Raw genomic sequence first — 26,224 nt, forward strand, 5'->3', positions numbered from 1 at the left:
GTCTTTTTTTGTCTTTTTTTTTTTTTTTTGCTTTATGGGTCACAGCTGGCAATGCACAGTGGTTACTCCTGGTTTTGCACTCAGGAATCACCCCTGGCAGTGCTCAGAGGACCATATTGGATACTGGGAATTGAAACTGGGTCGGCTGCGTGCAAGGCAAACACCCTACCTGTGGTACTATTGCTCCAGCCCCATAAAGTCATTTTAGAAACAACACCAACTTGTCAGTATTTCATTTGCTAATTATTTCATTTGTACTTCCAAGTAACACAAACTAATAATAATTGGGGTTCTTCAAAAACACATTTTCCTACAAAACGTAAATGATCACAAAAAAAAAAAAACTGAATTTTTTTAAATAATAAACACTTATACAGGCCAGGGATTGGAAGGATAGCACAGCAGGTAGGGTATTTGCCTTGCATGCAGCCGACCCGGGTTCGATTCTTTTGTCCCTCTCGAAGAGCCCGGCAAGCTATCGAGAGTATCCCGCCCGCACAGCAGAGCCTGGCAAGCTACCTGTGGCGTATACGATATGCCAAAAACAGTAACAAGTCTCACGATGGAGACGTTACTGGTGCACACTCAAGCAAATCAATGAACAATGAGAAGACAGTGTTACAGACAGACAGTGCTATATAGGCCAGAGCAATAGTACAGTGGTAGGGTGCTTGTTTTGCATGGGGCCCACCCGGGCTCGACCCCAGTACCCCATATGATGCCTGAGTCCTGTCAGGAATGACCCTTGAATGCAGAGGTAGGAGCGAGCCCTTAGCAACACTGAGTGTGGCCCAAAATAAAAAAAAAGGGGAAGCATTCCATAATAACTCAGTTATGTTCAGGATAAACATATCATATTCTAACTAAGCAACTAATAGTCCATGCAAGACACTTATAATAGCAATTGTGAACACTTCAAATATCTTAAAATATTTTATAAATTACTAGGTACCAACACAGAAAGCTATTGCAATTTTTATATTAGTCACCAAAAATTGCAATGCTTTGTGCTTTCAAAATGTTTAATATAGAGTAGACATTTTGGTGTTTTAAGTGTCAAAGTATGGTATTATTTTCATCTCTTTACCTGTATTCAGGTTGTCGGCTTGCAGAATGATCATCTCTTGTCCACCTATAGCCAGATTCATCCTGTAACATAAAAATATTACTTAGGTAAGTATGAACGACTAGCAATATTACTGAAAATTACTAAGTCTCTCCCCAAAAAGAGAATATAAAACATCCTTAAGTTCTCTGAGCTTCAAAGGTGGAAAAAAACAAAGAAGCAAGCAATCTGTTTCAACAACTAATTCAGTAGACTGAGAACCTGTGGCATGACTTGTTCTCTCTTAAAAGGAAACAATTCCTTGGTAAACAAAAAACAGGATATTTACATTGTCAGACATCTATCAACATTGCTAAAGGCCGTTGGAAAAAACTAAGGCTTAATTTTTATAAAGCCTATTTTTTTTTCCTTTGGGGATGCTCAGGGCTCACTCCTGGCCGAGTCAAGTGACCATATGGTGTGCCAGGTGTCCGAGCTGGGTCAGCCACATGCAAGGCAAACGCCCTACCGTCTCTCTGGAACCCTAACGCAAGCATACGTTTCTTGACCTTTTAAAAGTTCTCTCACCAAAGTTTTGATTTAAGCTTAGTACAGAACTTGCTACAGTCACACTTTCTTGTTCTAGATTTTTTTCACCATATCTCCCATAATAATCACAACTATAAACAATATAAAAATTAAAACATGCGAATTACTTTATTTTCCTTCTCAACACATAAACAAAAGAAAAATTCTGTATCAATAGTAAAATATTAAATCAAGTAATTTGATACTTTATATAGCTGAACTCTTAACAGAATTTGTGTCATGATAGTTCTGAAGACCAGATGTACTTATTTGAAGATAATGTAAGGAAAAACTATATATTATATATATTATTATATGTATTATTAATTAAAACTATATTATTTGTAACAATAACAAAAAATATTGTTGAAGCACTACAAGGTTTTAGGGAAAAAACCATGTTCGTGAGGATTCAAATTCAAATTAGACTGAAATATCCAAACTCCCTATCTGTGCTACATGGGATTTTCATAAGAGGGATAACAACTACTTAAAAGACCATACTGTTCTCCCCCACCCTGACGAGACCCCGGGATGCCCCCACGAATGGCTCCTGTGGCTGCTTATCGAGCTCCTCGGTGGCCACGATCCCAGGGGAGCACGAACCAATCTCGGAGCCCAGCAGCAATGCATCCGGACTGTGCATCACGCTGCAGCGCCGTGCCACCCCGGGTGGGAGAGGGTGTCGTCCCTTCAGCCTTTTCCCCCTGTGGCACAGTGGCCGTCATCTTTCAGAACCTATTGGACAGTCAAGTACGAGCCTACAGTGATGAGCCACAAGGGCAGGAACCAGCCCTCCTCCGCCACCCACCCCGCCAGAAGACCCTGAGATGCTGCCCACCAATGGCTCCTCTGGCTACTTATCGAGCTCCTTAACGGCCATGATCCCAGAGGCACACAAACCAATCTCAGCCGTTCTGCTTTTGGCAGAAATCCCTCCGGACTTCATTACTAAAATAGTGGCCACACGACATCATATGCTCTTCATAATCAGAAATAGATAACAAATTATCTAATGATGCCTTTTCAGTAGGTCTGATTGTTGGGGGAAAATTCCAAATAATAATTGTGGATCCTTTGTAAAAATATTGAATGTGATCGAAGTAGAGAGAGTAAAGTGGAGATTGTCTGCCACACAGGCAGGGGAGGGTTGGGATGGGGGTGGTATACTGGGGTTCTTGGTAGTGGAAAATGTGCACTGGTGAAAGGATAGGTGTTTGATTATTGTATGACTAAGACTTAAACCCGAAAGCTTTGTAACTGTTCTCACGGTGATTCAATAAATTAAAAAGAAAAAGATACCTAACCACACTGGTTTGCCATAAAATATATAATTATGCCAAAAGTCATGCACACATCATTAAAAAAAAAAATACTGCTTCACCCTAAGACTATCTGGAAGAATAGATCTGTTGGCAAACATCTATATTTCTACAATACAGATTATCCATATACAATATTTGATTCCTAACTCCTCATTCTAAAGAAATGGCATATTTAAAAACTGACAAAAATTAAAGTCATCTCTGTAAGAATAAAGAAGCTTTAAAACCCCAAATTTAAAAAATAAACACAGGAAAATACTGAATAGTTATCATTACGACTTTACAATTATCAAGGGTCACAATGATTTAGCATGATAAGTGGGCTTCAATATATATCGCCCCCAATTAACAATCTTACCTCCATTTCTTCATGCATAACAAATAAAAACTGACTTCAATGGTCAATGTATGGTCAAATTTAATTGTAAACAATGTTTTAACATGTATTTTTTACTGGGGAAGAAAAATAAAAATTAGCAAAAAATGGTTTAGTAAAAGAATGTTATCAACCTGCAAGATAGATAAAAGGAATTTTATCAAAGAATAGTTTTAATCAAGTTCAATGATAGATTATTGTAACATTAAGTACTTAATTCTAATCATTAAAGCTGATCAAGAGATATAAAATATCAGAGTAGAAGTGACAACAGTAGCTAACATTAAAAAGGTGCTTATACAGTGTTTTAAATGCTTTCTAAGGTAGGCTTTATTAATATTAACATCAAAAATGAGAACAAGTCTCAACAACTTTAGCCCAAACTCACCCACAACATTTTGTAATGATGAAAATGAATGCCTAGAATAATCACAAAGGTATAAATGGGCACATACACTGTCACTGTCATCCCATTGCTCATCGATTTGCTCGAGCGGGCACCAGTAACGTCTCCATTGTGAGACTTGTTACTGTTTTTGGCATATTGGATATGCCACGGGCAGCTTGCCAGGCTCAGCCATGCGAGCGCCGATACTCTCGGTAGCTTGCCGGGCTCTCTGAGAGGGGCAGAGAAATAGAACCAGGTCGGCCGCATGCAAGGCAAATGCCCTACTACCCTACGCGCTATGCTATCGCTCCAGCCCCAGGCACATACAGTGAGAGCAAATTTCTGATTACTTATTTATTACAAAGACAATAAACAGTTTATCTTTATCTGGTTCTGTTGTTTTAGGGGATACAAAGCAAGCCAGTGCACTTAAGGTCGTTCAGAGAAAACTCTCCAGAGTATGTGCCCATTCTGCCCAGCCTCCCCAAGGTTTCCGATGACCAGTTCCCATTTTAGAACTCCAAATAGGCAATTCAACAGAGCATGAAGCAGAAAGTGTTTGTTCAACAGTCTTCACAAGCAGTTACATAAATTGCATAAGTTACATGACTTTTAGACACTTGAGAAAAAATAAAAACAACTAGTACATGGGGAAAGTTTACATACTCCTCTGTGAGGCGGACCGCTTCTTCGATCATGAGAAAAACTGCGGCCCTCGTCGTATTCTCGGTAATCAACGTGACTGTAATATCTATTGTAGCTTCCTTCACCAGGTCTCTCTAGCAGTGGTGGTTTCTTTGGCACAATATTAACTACCCTATGGTAGCCATCCTAAAGCAGACAAAAAAGAAATATATAAAAATAAATCTCTAATTTCTCTATTTGGTTTTGGAAAAAGTTTTTTAAAGCACAGGGGTTCTTATCCTTACTTATACACAGTAAATGTATAAACGAACACAAATATATTAATGATATAACATGATTATAACTAATAGTAAAGTCTTCACACAGAAAATGAAACTAATGAAAAAGTCAAATGTTTACAATAACATGCAGCAATGCAAAAAATCAATAATAAAAGAAAAATACATTGTAATTGAAATTCTATACAGAAAGACTTACGGTGGCTTTATTCCTAGTTGCCTAGAAAATTTATAAAGCCATTTAAAACAATACATCCTCGGTCTGCTATGTTTGAAGTATACTATTCAGGAGAAATACAAGATTTTTACATATAAAGAACAGCAGACAGGGAAGCAATACTGAGATAAGATCAAAAGGAAACAGTCTACTATTTCACCAGTAATAATGGAAAGAGAAAAAACCTTTTGCTTTTGTTTTGTGTTTGTTTTTGACTTGGGGGTGACACCTGGCTGTGTTCAAGGCTTATATCTGGTTCTGCACTCGGGGATCACTCCTGGTGATGCTCAGGGGAACCATATGTAGAGCCCCAGATCAAACCAGGGTTCAAGAAATCATAGCAAGCTCCCTACCCGTTGTATTATCTCTCAGTCCCAACTTCTTAGGTTTGAAAACAATACAAAATCCTATATAAAATTTCAGCTAATTTCTAGTGTTTTGTTAATGGTTTTAAGTTCTAGAAGCAAAATAGCTTTTCGTGTGGAAGCTGAGAAACTGGATGTAGGAAAAACCCTATAGCTGCTGTGAAACAGTTAAACAAAACTGACTCTTACTAGTAAGAGGAGAACCACAGAACAGGTAGTAAGCAATCATAATATGTCTTTTTATCAATATCAACAATATATTGTGAAAGAAAATTAAAAGCTACTGAATATGACACATTATCAATATAACTGATTTGACCAAAAAAAAAAGTAAAGCCCAACATTCAGAGTTGATTACTTGACCTTAATCTTAAGTCACAGTTTCACATTCTGTAAAATGAGATCAATATTTATACCTCTTAGAGATAACTGAAATAAAGAATTCAAAGCATTTGACATGGTACCTAGGTATACAATAAATACTCAACAAATGTATACTCTTTTGATTACTTTTGCTGTTTTTAAGAAAAATACTATCTCAACCTATTTTCTCAAATTAGTTCTTAGCAGTGACAAAACTGTCAAATTTAAAACTATTAAATTTAAAGTATTATGCTTTTTAGATCACACCCGGTGATGCACAGGGGTTACTCCTGGCTCATGCACTCAGAAATTCCTCCTGGAGGTGCTAGGGGACCATATGAGATGCTGGGAATGAACCCGGGTCGGCCGCGTGCAAGGCAAACGCCCTACCCGCTGTACTATCACTCCAGCCCCAAATTTAAAATATTATGACCGAAACAAATTTCCTAGTCAACAGGAAATCTGTCAATGACATAGGAAAAAAATCAAATCAAGAATTTACATCTATGGGAAATGTACACTAGTCAAGAAATGGGTATTAAAACATTGTATGACTGAAACCCAATCACGGACAACTTTGTAACTCTTTATCTAATTCTTTTCATTTTAATTAAATTAAATTTAATCTTTACATTTAATTTAGTTTTTTTTAAATAAAAGAAATTTTCCCAAAAACGAATTTACATCTATTTAAAAGTAAAATGACCTATGTAAGTTTTTCCCTACAGATTGATAGCTCCTTCTTTAGGCAAATTAAGTAAACCTATTAAATAAAATACAAATTAATTTGTTGACTTAAACTATTTCTGACAGAGATATCAATTAAATATAGGCAAATAATAAGCTTCTAAAAATTCTAGCATAACTAAAATCATCAATTATAATTTGTAGTACTTTCTAATGAAAAATTTCTATATTATTCACATAATTAGAATCACTGATTTCTCCAATTTAAACTAAAAACTTAACATGCTATTCCAGGAGCCAGAGAGGCACTGCATGGACCCCTAAACAACACAACCACAAAATCCAAAAATATAAAGAAATAGCCTCAATTAAAAAAAAAAAAAAAAACATGGGGGTATGGTGCTGCCAGCAGGTAAACCTCTACCTAAGAGGCACGTGCATCAGCAGCTTGATGATGCCTTCAGACTTCCAGATACCACAGAACTGCTGCTGTGCCTTTGGCCAGACTCCAACAACTTGGGGCCAAGAATTAAATGGCCAAAAGTTAAGTATGTGGGAGACACACCTCCGGCTCAGCTGTATAAGCTCATTTATTGGCCCTATTTCAGAGACCCAAAAATCCTGAAAGAGATCAAAAGATGCAGTTAGGGCCTGTATCGCAGAGGTAGGTGCGAACCCTTGACTGAGAGCCCCAGGCTCACCTGGATCAGGACTCGGCCTCCACCCCCAGCCCCCAGTTTTCCAGAAGCTTGGCAGTCACACCCACAAACTGCCCCTGGCGCCATGTAATCTCATCAATGGCCAAGACCCAGAGCCTATAAACTAAAGCTCCTAGAAGAGAGCGCCACAGAATGCCCTGACCCTGAGCCAGGCTGTCTTCACCAGGGCACCTCAGAGGGGGGTGGGTTGAGTTTTCCTCCCTGCCCCTAGTTGGACTCAACTTTCATAATGTTGTTCTTATCACCTCTTACATACAAAAAAGGAGAGATTATTAGATACAAATTTTCTCAAATCAATCTCACACAAGGACCTGACTAGACATCCATAAAGCCCAGTCCTGTGACAGTAACAGACTCGGCTATTCACATTTCATGTCACCCCGACTTATGGGAGGCAATTCTTTGCCTGCCACAGCATCCCAGCAGGGCTTTTTGCTTCCAGCCTTAACAGTTCTATAAACCAACTTCCACTGCAGCAAATTCTATGACATAGTATGCACACATCACCAAAGAGTATAATACAAGCTTATTGTTTTTACAATAATAAAAGCTTATTTTCCATAATTTTATGATGAATGTTCCCAATTATCCCAAATCTTTTTTCAATATAAAAATCCCTATCTACATATTAGTGTTTCTAAAACATTTTACTGGATTCTATAAATCTTATACCATTCAGCATTCAGAACTGTTTCAAAAATAAAGTTTATTATTAACACATTACTTATAAGAAAGTAGGGACTAGCTAAATGTATAATTATATTAAACCATTTAATGACAACTCTAAATGTATGTTGTTAAAATTTAGAATTTTATAAATGTGTTACAATCTAAAAAATATAAATAGAAAAGGAAAAAAAGGCAATTCTCCCCCACCCTGATAAACACACAACCACATATCCAGTTAATTAAATAATTCCACAAAGAAAATTCCTCATAATATCTTTGAGAAAGAAATTTTAAAACAAATATATCCTTGGTAAGTGTTCTATACATATATGGCACTGTAGCACTGTCCTCCCGTTGTTCATCGATTTGCTTGAGCAGGCACCAGTAACATCTCCATTGTGAGACTTGTTACTATTTTTGCATATTGAATAGGCCACAGGTAGCTTGCCAGGCTCTGCCATGCAGGCAGGATACTCTCAGTAGCTTGCCGGGCTCTGGGAGAGGGACACAGAAATCGAAACCGGGTCGGCCACGTACAAGGCAAACACCCTACCCGCTGTACTATCACAAAATATAAATATATATATATAATTTTTTTAGAAAAAACACTGAGCTTCTACGTGCCAGATAACACCTACAGTTGCTATTATCTGGCATGTGAGTGTCTGAAATGTATGTGCAAAGCAGCAAGATCCTGAAAAGAGAAAGGGGCTGGCTCAAAAACTCCCAACAAAAAGAAAGCAACAAAGAGACAAGTAGTAAGACAGGATGCCACAAAGTGCTGCTCTCCCTCAGCTGTCCCAGGTTTGAAACTTCAGATACTCAACTTGCAAACAATTTTAGGAACATAAAAAATGGGCAACACACAACAAACAGCACAAGCAAAGAAAAAATACTTCTTTGTTAACATTCTGACTTTAATTAAAGTTAAAATTTTCTTACATATTGAAGACAGTAAAAAAAAAAAAAAAAGAAAACCCTTCACGTTATAAGTTTAAAAGAGGGACTGTAACAATAAAACAGGGAGTAGGGCGTTTGCCTTGCACGTGGCCAACCCGAGTTCAATTCCCAGCATCCCATATGGTCCCCTGAGCACCACCAGGGGTAATTCCTGAGTGCATGAGCCAGAAGTAACCCCTGTGCATTGCCGGGCATGACCCAAAAAGCAAAAAACAAAAAAGTAGATTTTTCTATGTAAAGTATTTTCTATGTAAAATATTTCCATACTTTTAACTACACTACCTCCACTACCCAGCCACCCCCACGCTCCAGGCCGCTTTCCGGACACTCGGGCCAAACCTCACGCATGTGTGAAGCCCCACAGAACCAGGTAAAGCAAAATTTTGCGACCTTGGACTCCAGGCCCAATGAGACCCAGAAACAAGATCCTCCGTCTGCCTCCTCCAATCTCCAGTGCTCCAGGGATCAAACCCAGACGCCCCAACCCTACCGGAGCCAGATAAATACCTCATCGGCAGACCTCCATTACCTCCACTTCTCAGCCACCACCACGCAACTTTTAAGAAGATATTTTATCTATTTACATTTTGATCTACACTAGGGGCTGGAGCATAGTGGATAGGGCATTTGCCTTGCATGCAGCCAACCCGGGTTCAATTCCTAGCATCCCATTTGGTCCCCCCAAGCACTGCCAGGAGTAATTCCTGAGTGCATGAGCCAGGAGTAACCCCTGTGCATCGCCGGGTATGACCCAAAAAGCAAAAAAAAAAACCTTTTAATCTACACTAGTAAATTTTTGACACCTGAAATTTTTGTTAAGATATCTAGATTTTGGTGTACCCAATTCACATAAACACCAGATTTGGAATTATTCTAGCTGTAGAAGCAACTTACACCAGGGTGACTTCGAGGAGGTACTCGTTCTCTTGGAACTCTTTCATAGTCATATCGTTCCTCAGACCACATTTCATCTCTTCTGTACACCACTAAAGAAAAAAAATACAAGAATGGTTCTTATTAAGAAGCAAGACAATAATGAAAGGAATGAAATGGTTACTGTGTAACACAACATTTTCTAAAATTAAAGATAAAAATTTAACAACAGGCACTGGAGAGATAGCACAGTGGGCAAGGTACTTGTCTTGCACGCAGCTGACCCAGGTTCAATCCCCAGCAACCTATTTGGTACCCTAAGAAGTACCAGGCATGATTTATTTTCACAGAACCAGGAGTAAGCCCTGAGCATTGCTAGACGTGACCCAAAACCCAATTAAGAAAAGAATTTTTTAAAATATGTAATAACCCCCCCAAAAGTAATAATTAGGCAGTTCTCACCCCAAACCATTATAAAGTATTTTTTTAATATTACTCAAGGCACCCCAGAGGGGAGCTGGTGAGAGCCCTCCCTGCCCCATGGGACCCATCCCCAGCAGCCGACCTCCACAACCCAACCACCACCACACTCTAGGCCGCTTCCCACATGCACAGGCCGAGCCTCACACATGAGTGAAGTCCCACAGAACCCATGAAATGCGGAACTTTGTGACCTTGAACTCTGGGTTCAACAGAACCCAGGAGCAGAGGTCTTCTGCCTGCTTCCCCCAGTCTCCAGCGACCCAGGAGTCACACCCGTAAGCCACCTTCTGCCTATGCCAAATAATCTCATCGGCCACCCCCCAGAACTCACGGATGCTTCTCCTAGAAGGGAGCATAAAATGAAGCCCCCATAACCATGCCACCAGACTCCGAGCCAGGCTGTTTTCACTCAGGGCACCCCAGAAGGGGGCGGGTGAGAGCCCTCCCCATCCAAAGGGACCCAGCCCGAACAGGTGACCTCCACAACCCAACCACCGCCATACTCCAGGCCATTTCCCACACGCTCAGGCCAAGCTTCACATACGAGTGAACATATTCCTGGACCGCACAGCTGCGACACATCATAAGACACTCCCTTCTTATTTTCCATACCTCTCGGAGAGCCTAGCAAGCTACCAAAGATATCCCATCCGCACAGCGGAGCCTGGCAAGCTACCCATGATGTATTCGATATGACAACAGTAACAATAACGTGCTCTTCATGTTCCTGAAGCGAGCAGATGCCACTGGACTACACTAGCACGTGAAAGGGACAAATAGAAATGTTACTGGTGCCCACTCGAGCAATCGATGAGCAACGGGATGACAGTGATACAGTGATACAGTTATAGATACAATATGATAACGATAACACAAAAGGTAGGGGTGCTTTCCTTGCACGCAACTGACCCAAGTTTGAGTCTTGGCACTCCATCTGCTCCCCACAAGCACTGCCAATAATGATTTCTGAGCGCAGAGCTAGGAGAAAGCCCTGAGCACTGCCTAATATGGCCCCAAAACAAATATACATATATAGCACTGTAGCACTGCCCCAGCTGTGACCCCTAGGGATTGAAACTTACCATCCTGAATTAAAGGACTGTTTTTTTTCCCATCCCTCTGGCAGCAGTCACTGGGCCAGTCTCTCCCAGCTGTCCAACTTTAACTCTGAGTCTACTAAGGAAATGTTAATTCCCTCCCTCAGAAGGAGAGCGAAAATGATAATATCTCACTATCCTCAATTTACAACAACTTAGTCATAATTTAACTTGCTGACTTCATATCATTAAGGCTATTTCCTGATCCATTTCCAAGTAAAACAGGCTGGGAACAGAGTCTCCTGTGAGACCTGGAGAATGTAGGACTAAGTCCCAACGGCCAAGAAGGCTCCTTTTGCCCTGGGGACTGTCCTGTCATCTTTCAGCCCCACATCAGCCATCTCCCTGCAATTTTGGATGGGTCAGAAAAACAGCTGGAGCAGAACAATACTGATCCGTCGGGAGGGTGGGCAGTATGGGCAGCACCCCCGTGTGTGTCTGTGGAGAACACTGGGATGCCAGAGCAGGCTGAAATCAGATGTTCTCAGGTATAGAACTGAGCTAGCCAGTCAGCAAACAGAACAAGCTACATCATCACTTACAGGTGAGCGATATGGGACACAACAATCTTCAATGTCTAAGTGCTTTATCTATCTACTGTGACCTTGTCAGACCACAAATAAACTCAAAGTTCTCTAGAGTGGCTAGTAAACTTAAAACGAACTCGAATTAGAAATCGACTATTTTACACTCTTCAGCAACATTTATATCTCTATACAAAATTATTAAATTAAATCAAAATATTTTTGAGTCTATACAAACTCTGACAGCTTAAAAGTTTTCTTTCACTGGTATCTAAAATTTTCTTGAGAGGAGCTGGAGTAACAGCAGAGTGGGTAGGGCGTTTGCCTTGCACACGACCAACCCGGGTTCAATTCCCACCATCTCATATGGTCCCCTGAGCACAACCAGGAGTAGTTCCTGAGTGCACAGCCACGAGTAACCCCTGTGCATCTCTGATGTAACCCAAAAAGCAATAAATAAATAAATTTTCCATGAGAACTGAGGTCACAAAAGTACTATTGGTTTGAGAAAATTGTGGTAAATTAATTCCCTAACTTTAATGACAACTGCAAGGGAGCCAGACTTCCAAGTGCTAGTATTTTAACGTGGACCTCTCCTATTTAGCTTCAAGGCCAGGTCCAAGTACACAATACGTCCTTCAAGGTAGAGTTTGGCTTTCTTCTTTAAAAACTCTTAAGTTAGGGAATTAATTTTTTTAAGAATAGCACATCAGGGGCTGGAGCAATAGTGCAGCGGGTAGGGTGTTTGCCTTGTACACGGCCAACCCGGGTTCAGTTCCCAGCATCCCATTTGGTCCCCTGAGCACTGCCAGTAGTAATTCCTGAGTGAAGAGTCAGGAGTACCCCTGTACATCGCTGGGTGTGACCCAAGAAGCAAAAAAAAAGAAGAAGAACACATCATTGTAACCAACTTCTTTTAAACTATATTGCTAATCTCCCTATTAAGTATACTGTTATACTGCAATAGAAATGAAAAGCAGGACAACTAGTAGGAAGCTTGCCAACTGGGGGATAGGTCAAGGAAGGGACCACTAAGCCAAAGACAGAGGGAACTAGAACTGGGTACTGAAAGGAGCTAAGAGATACGCATGATACCTGATTAGTAATAGTACTATAACCTCCATGCCTGAAAGGAAGAAACACAGAAGTGCCTGCCAGAGAGGCAGTCTGTGGGACAGAAGGGAAACTAAGGATGTTGGTGGAGAGAAGTGAACACCGGTAAAGGGACTGATGTTAGAACACTTTTGGTTTTCTTTTTCTTTTTATGGTTTTTGTGCCACCCAGAGGTGCTCAGGTCTTACTCCTGGATCTGTGCTCAGTGATCATCCCTTGTGGTGCTCAAAGGACCATATGGTGTGCTACAGATTGAACCCAGGTCAGACAGGTGCAAGGCAAACGCCCTCCCCACTGTACTGGTGCTGGAACAATTTAAGCCTGAAACTCAATCATGAATACCTCTATAATTCAGTGATTCATTTGAAAAATAAAATAAAATAAAACCTCAGAGAGGGTCAAATATAGAATGACTGAATTCATTTATGGTATATGGGGGAGGGGGAATAATGAGACTAATATCCAAGGCCAAGGAAATAAGAGCCAAGAGAACTGGTCAATGGTTGGATATTTCCACAAGAGTGTGGGGGGTGGAGAGTAGGTAAGAGAGAAAAAACCAGAATGACAATAATAATTGGAAATGATCATGCTAGATAAGAACTGAGTATTGAAAGTAGATAAAGGAATATATATGATAATCTTTCAGTATCTTTAATGCATACCATAATACCCAAAAGGGAGGAAAGGTGGAGAGGGAAAGAAAAGTGTCGCCACAGAGGCAGGCTGTGAGGGGAGGAAAATTAGGAACACTGGTGCTGGGAAATGTACACTGGTTAAGGGGTAAGTGTTGAAACACTGTATGACTGAAATCCAATCATGAATATCTTTGTAATGGGTAATTACAATTACAATCTCACGGTGATTCAATTTAAAAAATTATTTTAAACTTTTAATAACTGTTCTACCAAAATCACTATACAGACTCAAGATAAAATGCCATTAAAATGCCTGTGACAGTTTTCAAAATCATGGAATGAACTCTAATAAAATTTGCATAAAACCATAAAACTTTGAGTGGCCAAAGAAATCCTAGGAAATAAAAAGAAGGCATTTCCCAACTATGAACTAAATTGCAAAATAAAAACTAAATAAAAAAATAAAAACTGCAAATACCAGAATAAATAAAGATAGACCTGCAGACCAAAACTAAGAGTCCTGTGTGAAGTCCCCAGGTTTGTGGGTAGCAAATTTATAACACAGAAGCTATTTATATGAAGTGGAACAAAGAAGTATGTCTTCAATTAATGGTTTTGGGAAAAGTGGATGGCCACATGTAAAAAAAGTAAAATTAGAACAATATCGTACACCATTCACAAAAGTAAATTCAAAGTAGATTAAAGAGTTTGAGATTAGATTAGAATCCATAAAATACATTGAAGGAAGATTGGGAGAACTCTCAAAGAAACACATCACAGGAGGTGACAACAGTGGCTAAGACAACAAAAACTAAATATTGTGCAGCTGCAAGAAATGATAAAATTATGTGATTTGAAGACATGTTGAATAAGTAAGATAGAAGCAAGATAAACACAGGATGATCTCACTTATCTGTCGTATGTAGACTAGTGGATGAGGAAATGTACCATAGAAAGGGGGGATGGCTCTACACCCCTGAACTCAGTGTTTAGAGAGAAGGACAGGGAAGGAAAGAAATCAAAGCGGGGAGGAAGATCTGAGAACAGGGATGAGACAAGGATGCCCACTCTCCACTTCTGTTCAATATAGTACTGGAAGTACTTGCAATAGCAATTAGGCAAGAAAAAGATATTAGGGGCATTCAGGTAGGAAAGGAAAAAATTAAGCTCTCACTATTCACTCCTGATTTTGCTCTTAATGTTACAAATGAATTTTAATGCGAAGATATCTTCATTAAAATTTGAAATTAAAAAAATTTAGATAAGCACATGCAAGAAATTAACACTACATCCTTAACTCACACCTTACACAAAGTCAATTTAAAGTGGATCAAAGATTTGCAATCACACCTGAATCTATAACATACACTGAGGTCAAGAGAGGCAGAATGATCCAAGAACTACACCTCAAAGGAGTTTTCGACAACCTGATGCCACTGACAAAGGCTAAGAATCACACCAAACATAAAGGACTATATCAAACTTAAAAGTTTTTGTACTGCAAGAGAACACAGGCTAAAACTAAATGACAGTTGAGTGAGAGAAAATATTTTCACTCAACTCATCAGATAACAGTTGATATCCAGTATCTATGAAGTACCCACAAAAATCAACAACAAAACCAAAAGCCCCATAAAAAAATGGGGAGAGGATTTGACACTTCTCTGAGGAAGACCAATGGATGGCCAACAAGCACATGAAAAAAATACTCATCATCACTTCATCATATTATTATTACTATTACTATTATTACGGAAAACCAAGTCAAAACAATAATGAGATAACATCTTACATCAGTGAGAATGGTACACATCAAAAATACTGGGGACAACCTCTGTTGGCAGGGATGTGATGAAAAGGGAGCACTCATCCAATGCTGGTGGGAATATTTCCTGGCAAAACCTTATACAGAAAACACTATGGAGGGTACTCAGTAAACTCAGAATTGAGCTCCCATATGACGCAGAATTTCACTTCTGGGTTTCAATCCCAGTAACAGGAAAACATTCATTCAAAAGAATGCATGCACACCACTATTCATTGTAGCAGTCAGCACAATAGCTAAGTTTGGAATCAACCTAGGTGTCCAATGACAGATAAGTAGATCATGAAGAAATATACATACACACAGACACAATGGAATACCACACAGCTGTAAGGAATGATGATGTCATGCAAATCGAGGTAACATGGATGGAACTGAAAGACATCATATAAAATGAAGTAAGCCAGAAGAAGGATAAACACAGGATGATATCAATCGTATATGGTATTTAGAATAACTGGATGAGGGAATGCAATGTTTTAAAGGGGGAGAGGGCCTAACCAACCTTAGTCCCAGAGTACAGGGAGAAGGAAAGAAAGAATGGTGGGGAAGGAGAAAAGAGAGATGAGAAGTAAATGGGAGTCAAGTACAAAGGTGATGTTAGGGAATGATAGAGCCAAATATTCAAATCAAAGAGTCAACACTGAAATTACGAGACTCACACTTCAACTACCAAACTTAGAAAGGTACCTGTCAAGCGGGCAGGCTGGGGAAGAAGTGGGGGGAGCTGGGTATACTGGACACAACTTGGGAAGATTGCTGGAGGTAAGCTAACACTGGTGGTGGGATCGGTGTTGTAATATTGTATGTCTAAAACTTAACTATGAATAACTTTGTAAATCACAGTGCTTTAATAATAAAAATTGTGGGAAAAATACTGGTTCAAAAATAAATAAAATTTTGCCAGCATTATTTTGTTTTGTATTTTTGAATCACAGCTGGCTGTGTTCAGGCTTATGTCTCCCTTTGCAGTCAGGGATGGCTCCTGGTGGGCATTGGAGACCACATGGGGTACTGGGTATTGAACCTGGGTCAGACGTGTGTGTAAGGACTTACTGACTGTACTCTCTCTCTGGTCCTTTCATGGTTTTATTTGGGGGTGAGAGCCACCGAGTGATGTGCAAGGCTTACTCCTGGCTCTGTACTCAAGAAACACACCTGGCTGGGTTTGGGTGACCATTTAGGGGCCAGGGATCAACCACAGGTGGGTCCACCTAGGCAAGCCTCCGATCAGCTCTATTATCACTCTCGTGCCCATCAAGAGAGTAAGATAGACTCCCATCATAAAAGTACGTAATAAGTAAAAGGTTATTTCTGAAAATAATAAATAATTCTTCCTTCTTCACTAAGAATATATTCTGGATAGTGGCTAACTCAGTTCATTAGAGTTCAGATGAAAACAATCTGTGCAGAAAACAAAGAAATAAGTGTATCAGGCTTGGCAAAATTCTTCTGTAAAGAAACAACTAATTTTGTTCCTGCAGGTCACAGCTTGTCATAACTACTCAATTCTTCTACTATAGTTTGAAAATTGCTCAAATATGGATGGGTATGATCATTTTCTATAAAATACTATTTACAAAAACAGACAGGCTGCCCAAAGACAACCCTCTAATAGAAACAAATGGAACCAGAGTGCCCGAAAACAGATGATTGGCTAAAGAAACTCTACACAATATTTACACAATGGAATACTACGTAGCTGTCAGAAAACATGAACTCATGAAATTTGCATATAAGTGGATCAACATGGAAAGTATCATGCTGAGTGAAATGAGTCACAAAGAAAGAGACAGACATAGAAAGATCGCACTCATATGTGGAATATAAAGTAGCTGAGAGGTACAAGCTTACAATGTTGCAATTCCTGGCAGACATTTCTCTGGACTTAGTTACTAAAATACTAAAATACAGAAATCCAAAACTATGCTGCTGCTGGTGCGACCTCCTGACCGCATATCTCTTCATTCTCAGCAATGGAAAACAAATTACCAAATGCTTTCTTTTCAGCAGATCGACTTTAGGGGGGAGAAACTCCAAATCAATAATAATGAATTTTTTGTTTAAATATTGAATGTAATCAAAGTAAAGTGAAAGTAAAGTGAAATTTACCAGTTACACATGCGGGGTGGGGGACTGGGGAGGTGGGGGGGAGGGGGGAGGTATATCGTGATTCTTGGTGGTGGAATATGTGCACTGGTGAAGGGATGGGTGTTTGAGCATTGTATAACTGAGACTTTAACCTGAACGCTTTGTAACTTTCCACATGGTGAATTAATAAAAGAATTTTTAAAAAATTTTTAAAAAAATAAAATTAAAAAAAATAATAGAAACAAATGGTAAACAGACAAAACCAGGAAAGTCAAGTAATCATGGAGTAAACAAACAAAACCAGGAAAGTAATCCTGGAGTAAACAGACAAAACCAGGAAAGTCAAGTAATCCAGACTAAGTATAATGAACCATCCTGAAATGCAGAGGGTTAACCGTGAGTGAGAAAAGTGAAATAGGGTTAGGAATAAGTTTAGGGCCCTTCTAAGTTGGTAAACTGAAAATCAGGCCATAAATCCAGATATACAGTCTGCAGATCTACATCAAAAGTTTTTTGGAGACTCTTAATTATGCAATGCTAAGAGACATATAAGGAAGGATGGGCATCCTATTTTAGCAGTATAAAAGTTACAGGATTTTTATTTAGTTGAGGCTAAAGGAAATATAAAGATTGGAAGATGAAAATGTTTTTAAGCTATCATAATACAGACAACCTAATTTTCTCTTTAAGAACAAATCTAGTACAAACAGATCTAATAAAATAAAACCTAATAGAAACAGTCAATCAAAGACGCTTAGTGAAATACAAGTTAAAAATTAACTGTTTTAGGGACCGGAAAGATAGTACAATGAGTAAGTAGGGCACTTGCATGGCCAACCTGGTTTAATCCCCAGCATCCCATACGGTTCCCACATTCATTGCCAGGAGTAATTTCTGAGTGCAGAATCAGAAGTAACCTCAGTGCATCGCCAGGTGTGACCCCCCCAGCCCCCCAAAAAAAGCAAAATAAATAAACATTTTTTTTTATTTAAAAATTAAGGGGTATACTGAGGATTTTGGTGATGGAATATGGGCACTGGTGAAGGGATGGTGTTTGAGTACTGTATAACTGAGACATAAACCTGAGAACTTCGTAACTTTCCACATGGTTATAAAATAAAAAATATATATTAAAAAAAACTTAAAAATTAAATAATTAAAAAATCAAAAATTTTAAAAATTAGTGTTTTGAAGCCAGAGATCATATAGGGATTTAGGTGCTTGCCTGCTAAAACCTTGAATCAGATGCTAAACACTGATTCAATCTCTGTCACCACATATGGTCCACCGAACACCACTAGAAGCACACTGAGCACAGAGTCAGTATTTCTTGAGCAACAACAGGTGTAGTCCAAAAGTCAAAATTTTAAAAATCAGTTTTTAATAGCACGTCTATGTCAACCAAAATTCTAATCATATATTATCAACGCTATTTCAAAGTAACAGATTTTAGGTAAAAGAATTGAAAGGGATGCCTGCAAAAGAAAAAGAAAGAAGTAATTGTCAACATTAGTCTTTCCCACTTCTACTGAAATAATAACTTTCCATCTAAAGGATAATGATATCTGTGGCTTAGAACATGTGCTTTGCAAGCATTTGAGCCTAGCAGCTGTGCTGTCTGTAATCCCTGGCCATGAACTGTTTCTGGAGATGCCACAGCTAGGTGTTTGTAGGCACAACTAAAATGGTGCAACTCATGGTGAGCACAACTGAAAAGATGTGTAATCATGTGGTCACAAGGTGCAACTTCTGGCAAACACAGCAGTGAACACGTCAGCAATCTCCCACCCCACGTGAGCACTGCAATCCAAATGTGTGTGGGCCCACAGTTAAAGTTCAACCTATAGCAAGCACATGTGCCTAGCATCACAATTAAAGAAGTTTGGCCCCCAGTAAATACAACCAAATGTGTGAGCACCAAGACAAGCATGTGTGCAACCACCAATCATCACAAAAACAAAGGAAGAGAAGGGAAAAGAAATAAAAGCAAGCTTAAAAAAATAAAACATGCAATAGAAAGTTAGTAAAATGATATAAAGACAATTCATAGAAAAATGAATTGAATGAATAAAAATGAATGAAACTAAATCTTTTGTAAGACACCAAACTTCTTCAAAACAAAGACAGTGAAAACCAAAACTATAATTATTAAACTAATTTTTACTAGAGCACTGCAAACCTCCAACAGCTTTACAATACTAAGAAAAGGAACACTGGGGCTGGATCAACAGCACAGCGGGTAGGGAGTTTGCCTTGCACGCGGACAACCCAGGTTCAATTCCCAGCATCCCATATGGCCCCCCAAGCACCGCCAGGAGTAATTCCTGAGTGCATGAGCCAAGAGTAACCCCTATGCATCACTGGGTGTGACCCAAAAAGCTAAAAAAAGAAAAAAAGAGAAACACTGTCTCACAAAAGTGAAGGAAATAAAATCCAATACAGGCAGAACAAGGAATACTTATTTTATATGACAAATGCACTTATTGTACCTACTTTACATGCTAAAGGCAATTTAACCTCTGAATACTTGTACACATGCATGGCAAAGATTGAAACAATCTAAAATGTCTGTGGAGAAATATGACACAAAATCCTATCACAATAATCTCTCTCAATGTCAACGGCCTAAATGCACCCATAAAGAGACAGAGAGTGGCAAAATGGATCCAGAAATTAAACCCATCATTCTGCTGCCTGCAAGAAACACACCTGAACAAACAGAGTAAACATAAACTCAAAGTCAAAGGATAGAAAACAATCCTGCAAGCAAACAACCCCCATAAAAAAGCTGGAGTGGCCATCCTAATATCCGACAACATAGATTTCAGGTTGAAAAAGATTAAAAGGGACAGCGAAGGTCATTTTCTGTTTATCAAGGGATATGTACAACAGGAAGAAATGACACTCTTAAACATATATGCACCTAATGAGCGACCAGCTAAATATTTAAAACAACTCCTAGCAGACTTCAAAGAGGACATCACTAACAGCACAATAGTAGTCGGAGACTTCAATATGGCCTTATCGCCTCTAGATAGATCGACAAGAACAAAACTCAACAAGGAAACACTGACTCTGAAAGAAGAAATTGAAGAGAAAGGCCTAATAGACCTATACAGGGCCTTACACCCCCAAAAGAAAGAATACACATTCTTTTCCAGTGCACACGGAACATTTTCTAAAATAGATCATGTACTGGGCCCCAGAACATACCTCAATAGAATCGGAAAAATAGAAATTGTATCAACCATCTTTTCAGACCACGATGCGCTGAAGATAGAAGTTAACCACTCACTGACACGGAGAATCAAGTCAAACACTTGGAAATTAAACAATTCAATGTTGAACAATGAGTGGGTCAGGAAGGAAATCAAGGAAGAAATCAAAAAATACTTAGAAACAAATGAGAATGAAGACACGAGCTGCCAAAACCTATGGGACGCAGCTAAAGCCATGTTAAGGGGAAAATTTATAGCTTAGAAAATTTATACCTTAGGAAAGGACCAGAAAAAGGAACCCAAACCAGATCGAAGGAAAGAAATAATAAAAATTAGAGCAGAAATTAATGACATGGAAACCAAAAAGACAATCCGAAAGATCAATGAAACAAAGAACTGGTTCTTCGAGAAAATAAACAAGATTGATAAACCGCTAGCAAGACTCACAAAGAAAGAAAAAGAACCCTAATAAATCGAATCAGAAATGAAAAGGGGGACATCATAACAGAAACCAGTGAGATTCAAAAGATCATTAGAGACTACTTCGAAAGTCTATATGCCACAAAACAGGAGAACCTAAAAGAAATGGATGGATTCCTCGATTCCTACAATCTCCCAAGACTGAACAAAGAAGACTTGGAATACCTGAATAGACCCATCAATGTTAAGGAAATTGAAACTGTGATCAAAAACCTCCCCAAAAACAAAACCCCAGGCCCAGATGGTTTCACTGGCGAATTCTTCCAAACATTTAAAGAAGACCTGCTGCCTGTTTTCCTCAAACTTTTCCAGGAAATTGAAAAAACAGGAAATCTCCCAAACAGTTTCTATGAAGCACACATCTCCCTAATACCAAAAGCAAACAAAGACACCACTAAGAAAGAAAATTACAGACCAATATCCCTGATGAACACCGAGGCGAAGATCCTCAACAAAATACTGGCAAATAGGATCCAACAACTCATCAAAAAGATCATACATCACGACCAAGTGGGATTCATCCCAGGGATGCAAGGATGGTTTAACATTCGGAAATCAATCAACATAATCCGCCATATCAATAAAAGCAAAGATAAAAACCATATGATCATATCAATAGATGCAGAGAAAGCATTTGACAAGATCCAACATCCTTTCATGATGAAAACCCTCGCCAAAATGGGGTTTGGAGGAACTTTCCTCAAGATAGTCGAAGCCATCTATCACAAGCCTACGGCAAGCATTATCCTCAACGGGGAAAAACTAAGGGCCTTTCCTCTGAGATCAGGCACAAGACAAGGATGCCCACTCTCACCACTCCTCTTCAATATAGTACTGGAAGTACTTGCGATAGCTATTAGACAAGAAAAAGAGATTAAGGGCATCCAGATAGGAAAGGAAGAAATCAAACTCTCACTATTTGCAGACGATATGATACTATATCTAGAGAAGCCTAAAACCTCTACTAAGAAACTCTTAGAAACAATAGACTTATACAGTAAAGTTGCAGGCTACAAAATCAATACCCAAAAATCCATGGCCTTCATATATGCAAACAATGAGGCAGAGGAAAGGGACATAAAAAAAGCAATCCCATTCATAATCGTGCCCCAGAAAATCAAGTACCTCGGAATCAGTTTAACCAAGGAAGTAAAAGACCTCTACAAAGTAAACTACAAAACGCTACTCCATGAAATCAAAGAGGACATGAGGAAATGGAAACATATACCCTGCTCGTGGATAGGGAGAATCAATGTTGTCAAAATGGCAATACTCCCCAAAGCATTATACAGATTCAACGCGATCCCTATAAGTATACCCATGACATTCTTCAAAGAAATGGATCAAGCAATCTTAAAATTCATATGGAACAACAAACGTCCAAGGATAGCTAAAACAATTCTTGGGAAAAAGACGATGGGAGGCATCACCCTCCCCAACCTCAATCTTTACTACAAAGCAGTAACAATTAAAACAGCATGGTACTGGAACAAAGGCAGAGCCGTAGACCAATGGAACAGGGTGGAATACCCTTACACACAACCCCAAATGTATGATCATCTAATCTTTGGTAAGGGAGCAAGAGATGTGGAGCAAGGAAAGCCTCTTTAACAAATGGTGCTGGCACAACTGGACAATCACATGCAAAAAAATGGGTTTAGACCTTGACCTGACACCATGCACAAAAGTCAGATCAAAATGGATTGAAGACCTCAACATTAGACCACAAACCATAAGGTACATTGAAGACAAGGTCGGCAAAACCCTCCACGATATTGAAGATAAAGGTATCTTCAAAGGTGACACAGAACTAAGCAATCTAGTAAAAACAGAGATCAACAAATGGGACTACATTAAACTAAAAAGCTTCTGCACTGCAAAAGATACAGTGACCAGAATCCAAAGACTATCCACAGAATGGGAAAGGATATTTACACAATACCCATCAGATAAGGGGTTGATATCAATGGTATATAAAGCACTGGTTGAACTCTACAAGAAGAAAACATCCAACCCCATCAAAAAATGGGGCGAAGAAATGAACAGAAACTTTACCAAAGAAGAAATAAGAATGGCCAAAAGGCACATGAAAAAGTGCTCTACATCACCAATCATCAGAGAGATGCAGATCAAAACAACCACAAGATACCACCTCACACCACAGAGACTAGCGCACATCCAAAAGAACAAAAGCAACCGCTGTTGGAGAGGATGTGGCGAGAAAGGGACCCTCCTACACTGCTGGTGGGAATGCCGACTGGTTCAGCCCTTCTGGAAAACAATATGGACGATTCTCAAAAAATTAGAAATTGAGCTCCCATTTGACCCAGCAATACCACTGCTGGGAATATATCCCAGAGAGGCAAAAAAGTATAATCGAAATGGCATATGCACATGTATGTTCATCGCAGCACTGTTTACAATAGCCAGAATCTGGAAAAAACCCGAATGCCCTAGAACGGATGACTGGTTGAGGAAACTTTGGTACATCTATACAATGGAATACTATGCAGCTGTTAGAAAAAAGGAAGTCACAAATTTTTTATTTAAGTGGATCGGCATGAAAAGTTTCATGCTAAGTGAAATGAGTCAGAAAGAGAGAGACAGACATAGAAAGATTGCACTCATCTATGACATATAGAATAACAGAGTGGGAGACTAACACCCAAGAATTGTAGAAACAACTACCAGGAGGTTGACTCCATGGCTAGTAGGCTGGCCTCACATTCTGGGGAAAGGGCATCTCAGAGAAGGGATCACCAACTATAATGTAGTCGAAGGCCATGTGGGAGAAGGGAGTTGCGGGCTGAATGAGGGCTAGAGACTGAGCACAGTGGCCACTCAACACCTTTATTGCAAACCACAATAGCTAATTAGAGGGAGAGAACAGAAGGGAATGCCCTGCCACAGTGGCAGGGTGGGGTGGGGGGAGATGGGATTGGGGAGGATGGGAGGGATGCTGGGTTTACTGGTGGTGGAGTATGGGCACTGGTGAAGGGATGGGTTCCCGAACTTTGTATGGGGGAAGCATAAGCACAGATGTGTATAAATCCGTAACTGTACCCTCATGGTGATTCATTAATTAAAAATAAATAAATTTATTAAAAATAATAAAAATAAATAAATAAATAATTTTTTTTGAATGCCTGGAGACAGATAAAAATAGAAATTTGGGAGACCCAAGCGGCTGCACACTAATGGCTCCTCCATTCCATGATTCCAGAGGCCCACTAACTACTTTCGGTACCCAGCGGCTTCTTGCAGAAATGCCTCTAGACTGTGAACTAAGCTACGACCCTATGCTGCCCCAAGGAGGGGAAAGGTTTTTCTCTCTCGGCCTTTCCTTTCACCGGCAGCCATCTTGTGGACCCCACTAAACAGAGGTACGAGCTTGAGGTGATGCAACTTCTAGCAGAAATTTCTCTGGACTTAATTACTAAATACCAGAAATCCATAACCTCATGTTCTTCATTCTCAGCAATGGAAAATATATTATCAAATGATACCTTTTCGGAAGGTCTGACTGTTGGGGGAAAATTCCAAATAATCATAGCGAGTTTTCTGTTGAAATATGTAATGTAATCAAAATAAAGAGAGAGTAAAGTGAAAATCATTAGCTACACAGACGGGGGGTGGGTTGGGATGGGAGGTATACTGGGGTTCTTGGTGGTGGAACATGTGCTCTGGTGAAGGGATGAGTCTTTGATCATTGTATGACTGAGACTAAAACCTGAAAGCTTTGTAACTTTTCTCATGGTGATTCAATTAAAAATTTTTTTTTAATTAAAAAAAATAAAAAATAAAATAAAATGTCTGTGGAAAGTACAGATTAAGTCGTTGTAAATTCAAACAAAATTACCATGCAAATAATTTCCAAGCTTATGTGCAATGCTAGTTTGAAAAGAGGGGACGGTTCATTAAGATACAGTGCGTGCCACTACTGTTTTTTTAAAAGCAGTCTATGAGTCTATATGTTTGACAAAGACTATTTCTAGGGCTATAAATAATCGAGAGAATGGAACTAATGAATGCAACCAGTTCTGCCACTAGGGAGAACTGGGTGGCTGGTGAAACTTTCCTCTGCATTAATAAAAAATTATTATAATATCTATTCTAAAGATTAATGTTTTTAATCAATCAGCCTAGCTTATTAAGTGATAATAAAAATGAATATAAACCAAAAAATACATAAATTACAAAAAGAATCTGTAGGGCCAGGGTCAAAGGACTGGTTTTCATGCTAGAGGCTCTAGCTCAATCCCTGGCATGACACGGTTGCCAGAGCTCCACTAGGAGTGAACCCAGAGCACAGAACTGGGAGTAACCTTTCAGTATCACCAGATGGGACTCAAAAACAAAGACAAAAAGAATTTGCAAGTAATAAGAAAAAATAAATTTGTGAAAAATTAAATAATAAAAATAAGTTCTAAATAACTTTTTCTTAAATAGTTTTAAAGAAATGTTGCAAACTTTTTTTTTTTTTTTTTTGCTTTTTGTGTCACACCCAGCTATTCTCAGGGGTTACTCCTGGTATGACACTCAGGAATTACTCCTGGTGATGCTGAGACCACACGGGATGCCAGGTATCAAACCTAGGTCAGCTGCATGCAAGGCAAACACCCTCCCTGCTGTACTATCACTCTTAACTAGATATAATTTGAAATATGAGGTTAAGGCTATGGCTCAGTGACAGAGCACATACTTCAAATATATAAAGGCCCTGGGTTTGCTCCAAGGACCACAAAGACATTGGAAATTTACAGGGTTATCACTAAAAATTAAAGAATAGATAACTTGAATCATTCCATGAATCAAACGTAAAGTTTTAGATGACCTTGGAAGGAAGGGAGCTAGTGGTAAATAAAGCCATAAGAACTTGTGGGCCAAGATACACAAACAAATTTCAGAACCCAGCAACTTGCTGCAGAGATGGCCCTGGACTTTGCAATGGGCCACTTCCTCCGGGTCACTCCAGATGGGGGCAGACGCCATCCTGCTGCCTGCCCCCTAGAAATCCTGGAACCGCCATCTTCCAGAACTCAGCAAAAAGCTCCAGGTACAAGTGGCAGTGATGGCAAATGCCAGGCCTCACAGGACAGGGGAGAAGTCGGCCCTTCTCCTTCCCCCCACCCCCCGCCCCAATGGGACTGTGAGATGACACCCACATACAGCCAGCATCTACTTAAGCTCCCACATGTCCATGATCCAGAGACACACAAACGAATCTCGGACCCGAGCAACTTGCTGCAGCGATCTCTCC

General features: G+C 39.4%; 1 protein-coding gene across 5 annotated transcripts in view; it reads right to left on the reverse strand.

The window, feature by feature from the left end:
- PPHLN1 (periphilin 1) overlaps positions 1-26,224 on the reverse strand; it is a 140,710-nt gene that overhangs the window by 100,402 nt on the left and 14,084 nt on the right. For 4 of the 5 annotated variants that reach the window (XM_055141189.1, XM_055141186.1, XM_055141184.1 and 1 more), the window contains 3 exons: positions 9,520-9,611; positions 4,389-4,553; positions 1,088-1,149 (listed from right to left, as the gene is read on the reverse strand). In XM_055141189.1, coding sequence (XP_054997164.1) covers positions 1,088-1,149; positions 4,389-4,553; positions 9,520-9,591 — 299 coding nt within the window. In that variant the 5' untranslated portion in view covers positions 9,592-9,611. Of the gene's footprint in view, positions 1-1,087; positions 1,150-3,316; positions 3,412-4,388; positions 4,554-9,519; positions 9,612-26,224 lie in introns of those variants that run through there. The other variant, XM_055141185.1, reaches the window with a different exon arrangement.

The sequence above is a fragment of the Sorex araneus genome, chromosome 6 (genome assembly GCF_027595985.1).
Source record: "Sorex araneus isolate mSorAra2 chromosome 6, mSorAra2.pri, whole genome shotgun sequence".
NCBI classification, from domain to species: domain Eukaryota; kingdom Metazoa; phylum Chordata; class Mammalia; order Eulipotyphla; family Soricidae; genus Sorex; species Sorex araneus.